Source organism: Carassius auratus, unplaced genomic scaffold, assembly GCF_003368295.1.
Source record: "Carassius auratus strain Wakin unplaced genomic scaffold, ASM336829v1 scaf_tig00216014, whole genome shotgun sequence".
Taxonomy (NCBI): domain Eukaryota; kingdom Metazoa; phylum Chordata; class Actinopteri; order Cypriniformes; family Cyprinidae; genus Carassius; species Carassius auratus.
The window spans coordinates 457122-474966 of record NW_020528362.1 but is presented as its reverse complement, the minus strand read 5'-3'; the positions used below and the strand labels follow the sequence as shown (position 1 = coordinate 474966).

The window sequence follows — 17845 nt, the reverse complement described above, 5'->3', positions numbered from 1 at the left end:
CAATAAAGATAAAACCAAAATCGTTCTTTTTCAACAACATAAATTTGAATAATAATAATAATAGTGTTATAAGTACTTTATATCAGCTGCAAGTTTTATATCTGATCTCTCATAAAAAATATTTTATAAAACTAATTATTCACCTCAGTAGTCTGTATAATGAGGAGTTTGTTCACTCAAAATAACACAATGCATGAACAATAATAATTTACCATGGTAAAAGTGGTTCTTGACTTAATGAACAGCTCTACCGTATTATTACTATTATTATTGTTGGTGCTGCTGTCGTTGTTGAGTCATAGGCACATTGACTTGACATTTACTATATTTCAAAATACATTCTTTCAACATCCTCTTCACATTTAAAAGGCCATAAACAGTTGAGTTGGACCCAAACAAAATATCAAAAATAAAGCCTCCTCCTCCAGTTAAAGTGCTTTTAGTATTGTTAACAAACATCCTGTTTATTCCAGTGACAACTATGGGTAAAAAAACTAGATCTTTACCCAAGATAGCTCTGTACTGGCACTGTTAGACACCAACATCAATATAAATCACATCCAATGCAGTCTCTCAATAAGACACGCACAGGTTATTCACTCTAAATGTTGTACCTTTGCTCTGTCATTAACTACAGTACAGTGGTTTAAATATAATGATTTGTGTTTTTCATTTGTCCATTGTAATCCATAATCCTTCAGCAAAAATAGACAGATATCCGTGTGTTTATGAAATCAGGTATTGTCCATCAGAGTTTACAGAAAAGTTGTTCTTCTCAAAGTGTCTCAGATCTGTGGCACTGCTATTCTTGGCCACAAGGAGGTGAACCAGTCTTTCCCAGTGAGCAGGTTCATCGCTCCAGAGTCTGTTGATGTTTTAACCAGTGTAAAGCAGCAGATCTATGTTGAATCATCAGTTGATTCCACATGGTCTAATAGTTTAGTAGTTTACAGTATTTCTCATTATATGGATTCCAGCTATGTCCGGAATGGAACACTAGCATACTAGCATTCATATGTAGCATACATATTTTAAAAGTTACATGTGAAACGATGTGCATAATGCAGTGTTGAGAGTTTTAAATAATAAAGAAAGTCAGGAAAATGGGTTCCTCAACTGGTTGAACATAACACTAGAAACATATCGTTTGAATGCACTGCAAGTAACGCTGAATAAAAGATCAAATCGAGGCTGAATTACCTCAGCTTCTGAAATCATAATATTGCACTGCATTGTGAGAAGCGTATTCCTCACAGTGTGCTCTGGTTCTGTTCTCCACAATTTGTGTCCCAGGCTTTTTGGAAAAACACGCCTGCATTGCCATTTCTGCAAAGTGATTTCATGTTGCTTCTTGCACATTTAGTAAAAAACTTGTAAAACGGTTAAATGACCTGTGGGAGCGCTAATTTGCCTATGTTTTATCGCATTGGTTGTTCTATGAATCTCAGCAGTTTGGAAATAAAATATCAATTTGGTGGAGCTGAACATGAACAGATGGACAAGAAACTGGTAAGTTTCTGTTTCATTGGTTATTGTACATATGTATAATTCACAAATGAATGTCCGGTGAGTGTTTGAAAATAACATCATCTACATTAAATCCAGGCTTAAATGCAACCAATAATGTTAACAAAAGAAAATGTGACATAAAATACATTTGCCGAGGAAATTATGGCATTTTTTCTTGCTTCTACAAGCCTTTGAGCTCTTTTATCATGACTCGTATTTCAGAAGACTGCAGCGCTTTGCATCGCATTGCACCGGGTGAGCTATCCAGCAAGTTTATTATGGCAGGAAAACCACATTAGGGACCTGACTGTGATTATGAGCAAACATTAAAAATGTATTACTTATTAGCTCTTAACATATATATATTTCAAGTTACCATATGAAAATAGGCTTTTAACCATCAATATTCTGTCCTTGTAATCATAATTAGTTTGAAAAGGAATATAAGTTGTTGGTTCTTTACTGTGAACAGAAACTGCAGTGAATTGTATGTGTAAAAGTATATTTTAGGAGTTTTGCAAATATGTAGGAGAAGGCATGCTTTTCCAATCATTTTCCCATAGTAGATCGTTATGTGTTCTGTTCATACTGACAACGTGCATGCTATGCACAGTATATACGTACTATATACTGCAGAAACAGCAGGTGTAGTATGTTAGTGTGCTATTCCAAACATACTCACTGTCTTATCTTCTCTATTTCATGCTTGTATGCCAGTACATTTCAGTGCTAGCAAACTCTAATGGCACGCTACCTTGAATAACAGGTTAGCTCAGTGGCATCAAAATAGCTGGCGAACACTGAATCAAACAAGTACTCAAGCAATTTATCTCCATCTGATCCCCCCATTCATTCATTTGTATTACACTCTCTAGACGTTACTAATGCGGACGCTAAGCTGTTCTCGGCCACGCCCCCTTTCCTCCCGGTAACTCTCCTCCAATCGTTTCTTCTCCACATCCGCCCGTTGGTCTCCACCACCACTGCCTTGATGTTGTGGTGACTGGGTGTTTGGAGGCGGGGCTTGTTTGAAAAGGGGCATGGTCTTGGTCTTGGCAACCTTGTCAAAGAAGGTAAAATCAGCTACATACTTTCCAGAGGGGGAGAGGGAGACGACAGGTGGAAACTCATAGCCCCACAGGATCTCGTCGGGCAGGTAGGAGGTGCGAACTTGGCAGGTGGCCGAGGTCGGCTCCACGGTAGCACTCATGATCACAAGCAGCTCAAAGTCAGCCAGCTCTGGATCCGTCCACCCACCACCTTAGAAAGAATGATTCACAGTGAAACAGACAGCAGAAAAAATAAAGGATAGCGTCAATTATTCCCTGTATGGCTTTCTTTCAGTATGACAAATGAAATCTGATTTATGCTTGAACATAAGCATACAGTAAGTGTGTCATATCCAACAGATTTAGAGTGGGACTAAATCCAGCTCATCTATTTTCATTGACATTATCTTATTGAAAAGAACTTTGATATTCTTCAAAGAACATTTATAGAATATTTATCATGAACACATTTACTTTATAAAGGATATTAATTATACTTAATGTGAACATCTGTTCATTAAGTCTTCTCCTTTCTACATCTAGACGTCTATTACTTTAATTTTTCTACCTTAATTCTACTTATTTCATTTTTCTTCATGTTCATTAAGCAGGTTTATTTCAGTTAACTAAAACTAAAACCATGAAAAACATTTCTGTTCTTTGAAATAAAATTAACATTGTAAAATTGAAATAGTATCAAATAAAACTAAAATAAATCTGCCAAAGCAACATTTCTCGTTTTCAGTAAATCTTGATGTACTAATATGAAAATAATAATAAAAAAAAAAAATATATATATATATATAGACATTATGTAAGGAAATTATGGCTCATATCATAGCAGAAAAACAAATGCCTTCCCTCGCAAACATAGCATTCACCCACAGTCACACCCGCACACACACACCTGCATCAACATCCCACGTTCAGAGCGATAGACTGTCATCTGTGAAAACAGTCTCATGAGGTTTCATAACCCACAAACACACAAGATCATGCTCACAAAAAGATTTGGTTTTCATGAGCCACGTTTTGACCCATTTAATTAGACTATAAATGATCAATATAATTTTTACATATAATTTTGTGATTATTAAATAAAAATACCAAAACAAAAAAAAGATTTTCATTTTATAGTACAAAGATAAAATTCAATACTAATATTTGCATATTAAATTCTTAATTTTCAAAAGTTAAAACATCAAGCTTAAGTTTGAGATGGTTATGCCTGCATATAAACGTATGCGCTGCCAGTTTCAGAGTGAAGTGGCACGGTGTTCATTTACACATGCGCATATTATAATACAGCATTTTAGCATCTCAAAGCGGTTCGAATCTCTGTTAATGAACCAAGGCTCAGTATTTTTAAATTAAATCGCAGCCTTCAAGGTTTGATGATTGCATTCAGCCCTATCACAATATTTTTTTTCGATATATATCATGCAGCCCTAGTTTGATACCATAAGTAAAACAATCTCTGAGTCAAACACACACACACACACATTCATGAGAGAAGTTCATATAGCTTTATGCTGAGTGGTCACAGGGCTCCCACAGAGGCCCATGTCTCCTCAACTCAGCCTCTTACACAAACACAATGCCACATTCAGCAGACCGGCACACTGTGTATGGAGTTTTTTTTTTTTTTTTTTTACTATAGATCCACACACACTGGTGCACTCTGGGCACACATCCATACACATACATTTACACACAGCCGCTCAGGCACACACATATTTACACTGTAATGCAGTGGCACACTTTCAGACACGTTTTCTTCATTCATATGCAAATGTAATTCCATTGGAGCTTTCTGAATAGCTATTTCTTCTTCATATTCAGGTATATATAACATACAAAACTGAGTCTTTTCTGGGAGGACATGATGAAACGCGAAGTCATTGAGTTTAATTTGGATTAGGTAGCATAGATGTAAGTGGGGTCTATTAAAAATAACCCTATACCATATAATCAGACTATAGACAATTACACCGTGCAATCTGGCTAGACCACAAAAATGATGAGAAAGAAGCATTGAGATGAGAGAAAAAGCACATCAGAAACCATTAACAGATATACAAGGATATGCATGAACAGGAAAAACTCATAGACGTGCAAGATGAGAGTCGTATTCATTGAATCAAGTGCAAAAGCAGGGACTGTAGGGTCTGATATTTTGGGCCCTCGATGGGGTGTAGACTGGGACTGTAACTGAATCAACGACCTGCATTTCAGCACCAGGAACTGGGCTGCTTTGTGCCTCTAATGAGACACTCTGGCACGCTCTCATACACACATTCCTGCCAAGGAGAGAGAATGTATAAAAGAAAGAGCTAGGGAAAGCTACATCTGAAAAGAAAGTGAATGTGTGCTAACAGATGGCAAATGAGATGGAGGGAGTTAGAAGACAATAAATGCAGCTCATCTGCCAATAAAAGAAACCCAAATAATAGAAACCCCAATCCCCTCCACCATAACCACCATCACTTATTTCATTATTGCATTTTCTACCATTCACACTTTTGTTTTACTGTGTGTAGAATGTGAAATCTGCTTCTGTTCTTTAACCTCCCAAAATTCAATTAAACATTTGCAGTCTTTACCACAAAGGATATAAATAATTCCCAAATGCCAATCCTGACACCAAAGGTCCTTTCTGAAAAATGGATTCCCAGCTAGTTTAAGCTTGTCATCCTGTCTAGCTCAAAATATACTTAAAACCACCAAAACACACCAGCCTTGTGGATTGGTGGCTTGTCCGGTCTGTTTTTCCCATCATAATTTGAAGGGATATCTGTTTACATTTAGTCTTGTTGAATCTTGTAATAAATAATTACACCAGCATCGATAAACCAGCTACATTGGCTGATGGCTGGTTGATTACTTCTGATTCTAAATGTTGCTGCTTGGTAGAGTGATATTATTATTGCTTAAACTGAAGCAAGGACTGATGGGACAACATCTGTCCACCACAAATTCACAGATGATGAGTGGAAGACATATTTCCACATCCGAAACATAGAACTCAAAGAAAACCCCAAGTTCTCAAGTTTTTCCAATGCATGATTACAACATTATAGTGGTGTTAATTTGCTTTATTTTATAAATGCTCAAAGGCATCACTGCATTTGGTTGTGGACCAGCAAGCAACAACCCAGAACATTTAGCAACCACTAGCAATTCTCAAAAAAATACCCAGAGTACTCCTAGCCAAACAACCTAGTCAAAAACCCTAAAATCATAGTAGCAAGTTTTACGCAAACAAACAGTAAATCTACAAATCTAGTTCACATTTATCCTTATGAATAATTAAACAGAGGCAAAATGGAAACATAAATTGAGCCACTTTGGCCTGCCATGTGCACTTGATTCAGGTGTGAAGTGTCAGAGGAAACAGGGCACCAGCATGTACTCAAAGTGCCAAAACTCCCTGAACCATCTGCCTGCAGCATGACCTCTGCGCTCAAACAGAGCTTCTCCGGTGTCTTCGACATCTCTCCCCACACTGCTGTTTCACGTTTCTCTTCTGTAGCACTCTATCCTCAAAGCAACTCTGCTGTAGCCACAGGAGTCGTTGCCCAACCATGCTGTCCCTGTTCTCAGGTGTATCCTACTGACAGTCTTCATCTGCCACCATAGTCAGTGCCATCTCAGCAGTCCCCCACAATCACAAAGAAGCAAAGATTAGTTTTTAAGAACTAAAAAAAAAACATGCATTTGACAGACTTTTTATTGAAAACAACTTTCATTGCATTTATGGTACACATGATCATGGGTTCAATTCCCATGGAATGCATTAACATCAGTTCAACTAATGTTGAATATTTAAAATCAGTGAACATCAATATAAGGTCATGCACTCCTTGGGAATTGAACCCACCTGAATTTGGCAGACGCTTTTATAGAAAGCAACATACATTGCATTATACGTGGTCATGGGTTAGATTCGCAAGGAATTCATGACCATAGCTATGCTAGAGCAATGCTCTACTGTTTCAGCTACAGGAATCTCTAAATCCCTGTGAGGTGATGGGTTTAAATTCTACATATATGAGAAAATGGAGTAGTGACATCTAGTAATTCAAGATCATGGCTGGTAACCAGATGGTTGCTGGTTAATTCACCAGAAGGAACGGTCCATGAGCCAACAGAGCAAGACACCTAAGGCTGCGCCTGCTGAAACTGTGAATCTTGTGTTATACATCTACCCATTTGGCATATGCTTGACCCAAGACCTTGGCATATCCAGTACCATGCTCTTCCATTTCCACTTTTATTTATTTATTTTACCTTTATTTATCCAGGTAAACTGTTTGAGAACCACTTCTCATTTACAAACATGACCTGACCAAGAGGCTACAGGAATAAATAGGAACATACTGTACATAGGCAAATACATGACACATTGAACAAGCAATTAAATAAAAAAATAGACAACAAAGAAAAAAGAGAAAAAGAAAATCAGTTAAGTGCTTAAGTAAGTGTGTATAAATATGATTCATGATTTTCAGCAGGAATAAGAGTCAACTATGTAATTTTGAAGGTTTTGTTTAAAGGTGGAGATTGGTATTAGAGATGTAAATTTCATGGTAGTTAGTAGTTCCATATGTATATGTTCCAGTCATATACTACTGCAAAGCGCAAGGCATTATGCCTAAAAGTAGTAGAAGTGGGGGGGGGGGTACTAAATTTAATCAAATTACTTGATCTTGTGTAATAGGAGTTATGAATGGCATGAAGAAGAGATGACAAATACATGACATTTTTACAAGGGTACATTTGGTAGCGTAAGTAAAGGAAGCTTTATTGTGGAAAAGAAAGGCTAGTCTAGCTTTGACTTTTGTTTGAAGGTAACTGATGTGTGTAATGAATGGCAGGGATGAATCCAACCAAATGCCTAGATATTTATATTTTTTGACATACTCCAGAGCCATACCGTTCATTAAAGTGATTGTAAGTGGAGTCTGGGTAACCGATTTTCTGCTGAAAAGTATACATTTGGTCTTACTGGTGTTAATACGGAGGTGAAGATTGTCAAAAAACTGCTCTATAGAGGTTTAAGACTGGAAGCCGCAGAATTTGGAGAGGATCCAACTGAGTACAAAATGGTATCATCTGCATAAAGATGAATCCGAGAGGTGCCAGCAGCACTGGCTATATCATGTAAATAGAAAAAAGGGTTGGGCACAGGATGGAGCCTTGAGGCACACCTTTAGAGATAATAATTGGGTCTGACATGAAGTTTTCAACCTTCAATTGCTGGACACGGTTGGTGAGATAATTGGCAAACCAATTACAGCTAGATGAGGACAAACCAATACTGGAAAGCTTATATAAAAAGATCCTATGGTCAGCAGAATCAAAGGCCTTAGCAAGGTATATAAAGGTGTCAATACAGACCTGCTAGCTATCTAATGCTGTAATTACATCATCAAGGACCTTTGTAGTGGCTGTTATGCACCCATGTCCCATTCAAAAACCAGATTGCATGTCAAATAATATATGATTCTTATCCAAGAAATAATTTAATTGTTTTTGGACAAGCTTCTCCAAAACTTTGGGAAGGCATGGTAAGATGGAAATTGGGTAATACAATTTGGGTCAGATTCAGAACCCCCTTTGAAGAGGGGAACAATTATGGCTGATTTCCAATCAGTAGGGAACTCGAACTCGGAGAGCTGTGACATGTTAAATAGTCTTGTGACTGGAACGGCAATAATGTGGGCTGCTGCTTTTAAGAAGGCCAGCAGATTTGTTTGTACTCAGCTTGGTGAGTTCATTCTGGACTTCAGAGGTGGAGAAAGGCATAAATGAGAAGCCACTGTTGCTTGGTGAAGAAAGTTGGATATCTGCTGAGGGTGTAACTGAAGTGTCCATTGAGACTGGATTAGGGTTTGACATTGAAACTGTATGGGTTGCATTAATAAAGTGATGATTTAGAAATGAGGCATCTGAGACTTCTCAGTAATAATAATGTCGTTAAATAACATGGAAACTGGTAAATGAGGGAAAATAACTTACCTTGACTGTTTTCCAGAATGCCCTAGCATCAGTGCCACATGTGGTGCGTTTCTCTTTAAAATTAGAGATTCTGGCATTTCTGATTGCCTGTGTTGCTTTATTTCTGCATTGACGGAAGGCCAGCCAGTCAACTGGAGATTGGCTAGAGCGAGCCTTTCTCCAGAGGGCATTTTTATGATGAATAATCTCAGCCAGGTCATTGGAAAATCAGGGGCTATATCGATTTTTTATTCTATCCTTTTTCAAAGGGACATGCTTTCTCATAATCAGGCTGAAAGTGTTTTTGAAAAAAAACCACGCCTCTTCCAAGGAGGGGAAGGAATGAATTATGTCCCAGGACACAGCCGCAACATCTTGGAGAAAAGCTTGCATGTCCAGGTTTTTCAAAGAGTGCTTGGTTACAATTACTGGGGGCCTTTTAAATGAAAGGCCAGAGCGTAAACTGCAGTGATACTAATTCAACTTACAGTAGAAAGTAATGAATACTTTTTTCTAATGGGACAGTTCTATGCTTATGATTTCAAGCACCATTTTAGAATTTCAACATCTCAACATCACATTTTATTGTTCTAGTTAACCTCCTAGTTCTCCTAGGCTTGCGTACCTTTGGCAGCCCATGCCCGCATTGGGCTGTCGTCATCAATCACATGGAAGTAAGTGAGGGGCAAGATGAGGAAGGGGCTCTCACTGGATGTGTCCACTTGGAAGGCTACATTCCTTTGGTCCAGACGCACTGTCTCACCCTCTTTAGTCAGTGCCGTCTGCAGCAGCTTACCTGTTACCTGAAGAATCCCAGGAATTGGACATACAGTATGATAAGCGGCACATATGTTACAATATAAATTAACATAAATTTAAAGATTAATGCATCATATGTGTTTACCTGGCAGCCTAAAAGGAGACTCTTACGCATGTTAGCGACACGGATCATAAGACAAGGTCGGCCCTCATGATTGGCGACCACAGCATGTTGACTGAACTTCACCGTCTCACCACGTTTTTTCGGCCGTGCTACCTACATACACCAGATGAAAATGTACATAATACCTTATTAGATCTGAGACAATTGTACAGGTCATAAAAATTATATTATTAAAACAATATTGTTGTAGTTCAGTCCAGTTCCAGTATGGATGCATGATTAGGCTTGAGTTTTATTTAAGTGATCATCCTGTGTTGTCAGTGCCTTGGATCGACTTGGTTCAAAGCAAATGCTGCTCCGCAAAAAAATCGATCTCTGAATTTGCTCCGAGTTTGGTCCACTTATGCATTTGGGAAGTCAATATTTGTCAGCCTTCTTCCCAAACTTGTAATGAGAATCGCTACTAAACTGGCTAACGTCAATAAAAAAAGAGCTTAAGGGTCTCCTTGAGATTTTCTGCCAAAAAAAAAAAAAGAGTTTGATTTTTTTAACATTTCAAAATTGAAGATATAAGACGAACATAAATATTAGTGTTGTTATTGTACAGTACAGTACTATAAAATATTTTAATATCTAATTTTTTTCTTAATAATGTGATCAGATTTTGTGTTTCCAAATCGTGCAGGCCTTAATTCAAGTGCTGCTAAAGTACATTTGCATTAAAACCAAAACTTAAGTTTTCAGACTTTTCAGTATTCTGTTGTACCTTGGCAAGGAAGGTTCCAGTGATGAAGCTCTCCATCAGCATGGTGATGACAAGTTGGACAATAAGCAGAATGATAGCAAGAGGACATTCCTCAGTGATGCAGCGAAAGCCATAACCAATCGTAGTTTGTGATTCCAGGGAGAAAAGGAATGCTCCCGTCAGGGTTTGGACCTGCATCACACATGGTGTGTGGTTGGACGGAGGGTCGAACTCTAGTGAGAATAGACAATAACCAAAAAGATGAAGATTACAGGCTTGCAACATAAAAATAATAAACATGCAGGTCCTATTGCAGAACATATTCTTTCCTCCTCACCTAGCAAATCTCCATGCACAAGTGCCACTAAGTACCACAGCACACCAAAAACAAACCAGGTGCCAGCGAAGGTGGCAGAAAACAGAAAAAGCTTGTAACGCCACTGCATGTCCAGGAAGGTCGTCCAAATGTCACGCAGGTAAAGCTTCCCTCGACCGCTAATGTGTTCGATACGTACATTGCTCCGCCCATCTTTAGATAGCACCCGTCGACGGCGTCTCAATGCGGCAGGTCCGTTTTCTGTCGAAGTCCCGCCTCCTCCACCTAGGAGTGGCTTTAGAACATCTGTCTGTGTCTGGGAGTGGCAGACCTTCTGTGGGGAGGAGCTACGGGAAGAAGGGGGCGTGGCAGAGGTCATAACTAGAAGGGAAGAGAGAGATGGTTTAAAATCAGTAGTCGGATTTCTTCTAACTTCATGCATACTTGAGCTCTAGGGTTACAAAGGGATTGGCTACCCCTGGTTTAAAATGTAAATGTTTACTATTTATGGTAAATAAAAGGAAAGGAAAGTTAAAAATTAAAAGTTGTTATTTTTTACAAAGATTATATATGTATTGAGTACAACTGCAAATTATCTCCACTAATTTCCGCTATTACTGGGGTTAGAACTGAACTTCAACCAGAGATTAAGAACCAAGAGCCTCATAAAACATTCATGCATTAAAACTCATCATGGCATAGTGGTTTGTGTTCAACATGCAAACAAAAGCAGTTTCTAAAATGCTCAGGTGACAAGGCTTTCTTCATTCAGAACTCTAGATTAAGACTGCTGAGGTTTTAATCACACAAGGCTGGTTGTTCCATGGAAAAGAGACAGTCTGTAATTAGGTCAATGCTCAATTATGACTAAACACTGAGATGATCAGACAATGATCAACAGATAATACTGTCCCACATAAAAGTGACTATCTCACAATTAGAGTTCAATGCCATGAAGTCTACATTTTACAGTATCTTGGTGAAGCATAGAATAAATCACAGTTTTTTTAAGTGATTCACCATATAAAGCAGTTTTTAGAAACTTCTTAGTACAATATCATTACAAACTTGTAAATTACAATTAAAGACTTTTATTTTTTAAATATATTACTGTAATAACAACAAACTTTGGGGGTAAAGTGTAACCTGGACTTCTCTTTGCTTGAGTGTTAGGTTTTTGCTCTGAAACTGAACTATGATGTTGTTATCTGTCAGTTTGTTTTCACATTGCCATTTATATTTTTCTCAATTCCACTGATCTCCCAAATTTTTGTCCTGGCCAGCATTAGATGTTATCAGGCGGGACTCATACACACCACAGTTTAGGTTACAGAAACTACTAGTATCTTGTTACTCTGACATAAAAAGAAGTTCTTAATGAAATAACCAATCCAGCAGTTGGGCTTCGGTGTGAGAAACCTGTCACCTTATCACCATCTGTAAAATCTAGGTCGTCTTGAAGCATTTTAAAAGATATAGCTCATGGGAAGCGAGAGGGCTCTATCTCTATCTGAGCTCTATCTGAAAGACGTGCATCATCCAATTAAAGAGAGCCACATTGGGGAAACATTAGGGACTCTCAGCAGTATCTAAAAACTACTTTTCTAAAAGCTGAAATGGGCAAAGTAGCTTTATCGCAGACATGTGAGTGCATCCTTCTCTCCAGAGGTTTGTGTGTGCCAGGAAGGGATAAAGGGCCAGGTTTGGGGGCGACCCTGGTGGTCCGTTACTCTTTTTTGACTCTACATTCAGGCCCTCCAGCTGCCCAAGCGCATTAAATGGCCCTCATTCACACAGTGGAAGCAGCTGCCCTTTCTCATTTAAAGGCTAGTCGTCAGCGCTGACCAACTCACATGCAGTGCTCGGCTGACCCGGGTGAGCAGTGAAAAGGGAAACTTATTTAACTTATTCACCATCCAAAAACACAAAACCACAGGAAGGAATCAGAGATGAAAAGAACAACACAATGTTTTCCATATTCTCTAGATTCCTCTCTTAAACTAAGGATGATGTTTCTTAACCTTCACCTTTATAAACTTTGTTTCATAGATGCTGCTTCCAGCTTTTTCACTTCGCCTGCGCTTTTGCTCAAACTTTTTGTGTATGCAAACCACACATTATCTAGAAAAAGTACAGAGATCACGCTCTGAGAACAGACCATTCTGACATTGTAAATCCCAAATAGTGATGGATAAAAGACGAGACGAACCATCATAGATGAACCATTTTAAGCTTCACAAACATTATACAAACATCAAACTCTACAGTGGCCCCGAAATACAAAAGTATTTGGACACTTCAGTGATTCTTTAAAATGTCTGAATGTCATTACATCAGATAACAAAATAACAATTGTCAATTATTTTCAAGAAAGTCTACTTAAACACAATTTTTAATCAAACATCTTGACATTGTCTTTCTTCAGTGGAACACCAAATATATTTTGAAGAACATTGGGAACCAACAACTTTGGACCCCATTGACTTTTCATTTTATGCTACACAAAATAAAGTCAATAAAATAGTTGTGCAAGTTGCAGGAAATAATGTTTTCATTTTGGGATGAACTGTCCTCTCCATTTATAAGGTATTTATCTTGGTAGAGCATTCATTAGAAGTGTCTGAATGTTATTTCATTATAAATATATGAATTATGTTAATTTATGAATTATTATAAAGTTAAATGTTTTTTTTATATTACAAGCAGATAGCACAAACACAATTTTCAAAAGTCAAAAGAAAGACAAAACAATAGATGTACAGTACCATTGAGAATGAAGAGTATTATGTAACTTTGTTTGTGGTTAGTGGATCATACTGCTACTTAATGTGATTCTCTACTGAACATACATCCACTAAAAATCACCAAAACAGTAGCTGATTCAAAGAAATTAAGACAAAAATTAAGAAAATAGTTTCTCCTGAGGAAAAAAGATGCCAGCAATCTCACGTGTCTCAGAAGAAAACTTAACAGTGACTCAAACTGTGGTAAGATTCACCAAAAAAATCTGTAATCAAACTAAATCTCAAAAATGAGCAAAATGTATCGCCCAGCTCTTTATACCTGCGATATATACTATTTATATAGCAAATCTCTTAACTGCTTGATTGCTTTAACCACTGATTAAATGATTGCTTGAAAGCTCTAATCTGCTAAATGTTATTTAATTAAACAAGTAAATTATTTGACTTGTTAAATTCTATTCATGTTCATTTAATAGCTTTATAAACTTACTGGACATCAAACAATCGACTCATTTGTAAATTTGAGGGCAAAAAGCTAATAGGAAGTTAATACATAAAAACAAAAAACATAACTCATAACCAATATCTTAGCTATGGTACACTATGAATCACTGTCAAGGGTGACTCTATTCATTAACACTGTTCAATCTCATTCTCTTCTCTTGCTCTCTGCATTCTTGATTAAATGTCAAGTGGTAGTTTTGTCTCGCTCAGCCCTCCACATCAAATAAGATGAATAAGTGAAATGAATGAGTATCAGGGAGATGTGATACGCTCTCTCCTCTCTGACCTCACTCTCTCTCTGGACTCACACTGAGAGAATGAATAGGTATCTGTCTGGATCTCTGTGCTCTGAATACTAACGCCGGCCGAGAGTGAGGAGGCGGTTCCTCGCCGAGGCACGTGTTATTAGCAGAGTGTACACACAGCTGACCTCTGAACTCCGGCAGGACACGCCCACTGATACAGTGCATACAGCAGACAAACACTGACAGGCACTTGACTCAAAGTATGCTTCTCATGCTCTCAAAGACCTTGAGATGCATTAAATTAGCTCTGTAGACAAATATATATTGTGCCTACACATGAATATTTGACTAGAATACATGCAAACTAATTCAACACTACTGAGAAGACAAATTGTCATCATGTCCATATTTCAGTGTGTTATTTCATAACTTTATTATTATTATGCAATATAGAAAACAGTCATTAAGAATAAGGAAGTGCATCCAAACTTTTGAATTGAATTGTATTGATGAACATGGACATGAGTTCACAGAAAGCGGCAAAAACGAAGCCTTTTTGTTTCACTGTGAGAGTTTACAAATTGTCTTTGTTTTTTTTACTCTCTTCCTCTCACTTTCTGTCCTCCCTCGATGTCTTTCTTTCTCACTCGCTGTCCTGTATACACAAGAATCCTTTTGTTTAGAAACGAGATGAAAGAGACAAAAGCCACCATTGAAAAATACAGCAGTGCATGTGTGTGTGAGAGAGAGAGAGAGAGAGAGAGAGAGAGACGAAGGAAGGAATGACATCCAGAGATGGACAGAAAACAGGCCGATATTAAAACTCTCATCAGTATTCTGTGGATGTGTGAACTTTTACTTTCCTCTTTTCAGATCCAGCTCGATTCTCTCAGTCACAGTCAAACGTACTTGACTTTTCCATTTTACAGTTCACTGGAAATCACTCTGTGAACAAAATGACTCTCTTAACAGATCCACATGCACAATTATCTGATCTAGGCAGATCAGTTATTTCATCGACTCGCTTAGTTTAAATCTCCGAAATAACCATTTTGAAATGAATGGTGGGGGGGGGGGGGTAAAGGAAACGTCCAAAAAGGAAACCCAAAGACTTTCCCAGGTCTGATGCTTGCCAGAAATAGCCATGGGGAGCATATCAGATCAGTTGAAAGGAACAAAAAAAGAAAAGAATAACCACGCGATGCTGTGTTTCAGTCAAAGTCTATACAATTATTTTGATAGCAGCCTGCTCCTTTATATCACTGCATCAGTAAATATTATCTCTCTACAGCTCATACATGAAACTTAATACAGTGAACTGTAACTGTAAATTTAATTTGAAAGCTTTACACACTAAAAGTTATAATTTTAAATCAAACTACTACTATAATAAATGATCATGATATTTAAAAGGTAACATTACATTGCAGACAAAACACAATAAATAAATACATTTTATTTTGCATAATATTAGACATATTAAACTTTGAAAGAGAGTGATGGAAACTAATAAACATTATGTGCATTATTAATTTGTTTTAGCAAATTAAATAACAAATTAAAACACATAACATTACATTTGCGCAATCACATCTGAAAAACAATATAATGTTTATTTCCTGTGTACAACTCATGTTTAACAGTGATATATGTTTATACGTCTTAGAGATGCACCTGTTTGTTCACTGATGTATTTGCTGTCTGGCATTGCAAGGATCTTATGCACATTGGACTTATTTAAAGATGAGACATGTGGATTGAAAACTGCACAGATGTAGCATAAATGATGTTTATGGTTTAGTTTCTTCATAAAGCTGCATCATCCTGGAAGAATACAATCTCAGCACATCCTCCAGGCCTCAGGGCTGACTTTAGCAAGGATGTTACAGGTTTACTTCAGCACTTACCTTTTCACTGAGGACTTGAATCCAGAGCTCTCTCCCTCTCTCTCTCTCTTTGTGATTTACAGCAGTCGATGCTGTTTTCCAGTTTCAGGAGACAATCCGAGGCGAAAGTTGTGAAAGTGTTCAGGACGCAGAGAAGCGCGTTCCTTGCGTCTTGGTCAACATCATCCGCTCCAGAAGAGTGACAAACCGCGCAGTTCTCATAATGTTCATCACTCATATGAAACACTACTAATTCAAAACAAATATAGTCTATGCATCTAAATATTTGTGCAAATAGGCTATACAAAATCGCTCAAGTTAAAAAAAAATAGCCTAGGCTATATATAATAGGCTCGATAGCAATAAGTTAGTCAGTCAGAGTCAAATGTTACCGACTAATTATGTCTATCTCCCTCTCTCTCTCTCTCTCTATCCTCCTCGGTCTCTTGTCTTGTTTTGAGTGGAACTACTCAAGAAGTTTTGTTTGCAGCTCTCTCTGACAACTTTCTCCTCTCGTCTCAGTCCTGTCTTTCATTGTTGATGTAAATACGTACTTTCAGCGCCTCAGTACTATTTAATTCATGAATTCATCCTCCTCCCGCCCCCCTTGTGTGTCTCTGTCTGCAGAAAGAGCTCTTGTTGAGCTCCTCCGCTGTTTAGCTTTTGTAAACTTTCCTGCTTGATTTAAATATGTCGAAATGAAGTAACTGTATGTTCGCATGGCACATGGGCTACATTATTTAGCCTATAAATCCGACCTCGGATGTTGCATTAGTGCTGTGGCGATTTTGCCTCTTTCTTTATCCGAGCGGAATTTGCAACTTTGACTCTAATCCATGACTCTTCAATAACTGCGCAGAAACAGCCGCAAACCTTTTTAAAAAAAAGAGAGGCGCTGGCGGGAACAGAGAAATAATTACTGTAATTATGATTTATAGTAGGCTACTACTTAAAAAAACAAGCAAAATAGCCTAATATTTTTTTTTTTAAACTAACTTAAAAAAGATACTAATCCTGATAGCACATATAACGGAGATGTGTATTTTATTTTTATTTTTTTTATTTTTTTTTTGTTATCTGCAATAGAACGTTTCCTATCAGATGTCAAATTTCGGCTATTCCTATTTCGGCTGTCATACAAAACTAATAAAATGAAATTATTTACTCTCTGAAGGCTATTTGTGAAGGCTGGATAACATAAACCCGATGCTTGTTGTGGCAGAAGATAAATTTCCCGGAGCAGATACATAAACACAGTCCTGATTGTGCCGCGAATCATCTTGCTTTACACACGCATTAATCTTGTGTTCCCGCCCAATTGTCAAAGCGCGCAATTTTATTAGGCGGGAAGAAGTCAATGTTGGAGAAGCCTTTTAATTGTTTTGAGAATTAAACCTATGTAATACTATAAATAAATATAGTTAGGAAAGCTGTCACTCAGGGATGAAAGATGCAAATGAGAGGATGTTGACACATAAGAGAAGAAAGGATGGATGGAAAAGAACAGGATGAGGCACAAAAAGAAAACTGGCATGATGTAATTCGGTCAGGACTCTTTTTGGCTGCACAGCTTTGTCGGAAGAGATTTTTCCCTTTTTTTCTTTCTCTTTGTTGACCATTTTCTCTGGCATTACACTTCACTTGTTTACTGAACTCATGGTTCACTTGCTTTTTCCCACTTAACTTCCGTTCCTCTCTCTCTCTCTCTCTGTTTCTCTATCAAGTGTTCCCTTCTGAGCAGTTAATGTTCAATTCAATGTTAGATCCTTTCTGTCAGTTCAGTCTAGCAATACATTTTTATAGGCTACCTCATATGCAGAACAGTAAAGTAAGTTTCAATGCTTCTTCTAGTCCAATCCATGAACACACACACACACATTCAGCAGAGTCTTCCATTCAGGATATATATATATATATATATATATATATATATATATATATATATATATATATATATATATATA

The 17845-nt window shown here is 37.5% G+C and overlaps 1 protein-coding gene across 2 annotated transcripts; it reads right to left on the bottom strand.

Moving 5' to 3' along the window:
• Positions 1–1541: 1541 nt before the first annotated feature.
• Positions 1542–16700, bottom strand: LOC113096637 (ATP-sensitive inward rectifier potassium channel 10-like). Of its 2 annotated transcripts, XM_026262037.1 has the most exons (7): positions 16290–16308; positions 15903–15942; positions 10524–10883; positions 10208–10419; positions 9463–9594; positions 9184–9361; positions 1542–2769 (listed from the first exon to the last, which is right to left on the bottom strand). In XM_026262037.1, the coding sequence occupies exons 3-7, from the start codon at positions 10879–10881 to the stop codon at positions 2381–2383; spliced, it is 1269 nt and encodes a 422-aa protein (XP_026117822.1). In that variant the 5' UTR covers positions 10882–10883; positions 15903–15942; positions 16290–16308; the 3' UTR covers positions 1542–2380. The 2 variants fall into 2 exon arrangements, with proteins under 2 accessions (XP_026117822.1, XP_026117821.1); XM_026262036.1 differs by having other exon boundaries at positions 15903–16700.
• Positions 16701–17845: the final 1145 nt, after the last annotated feature.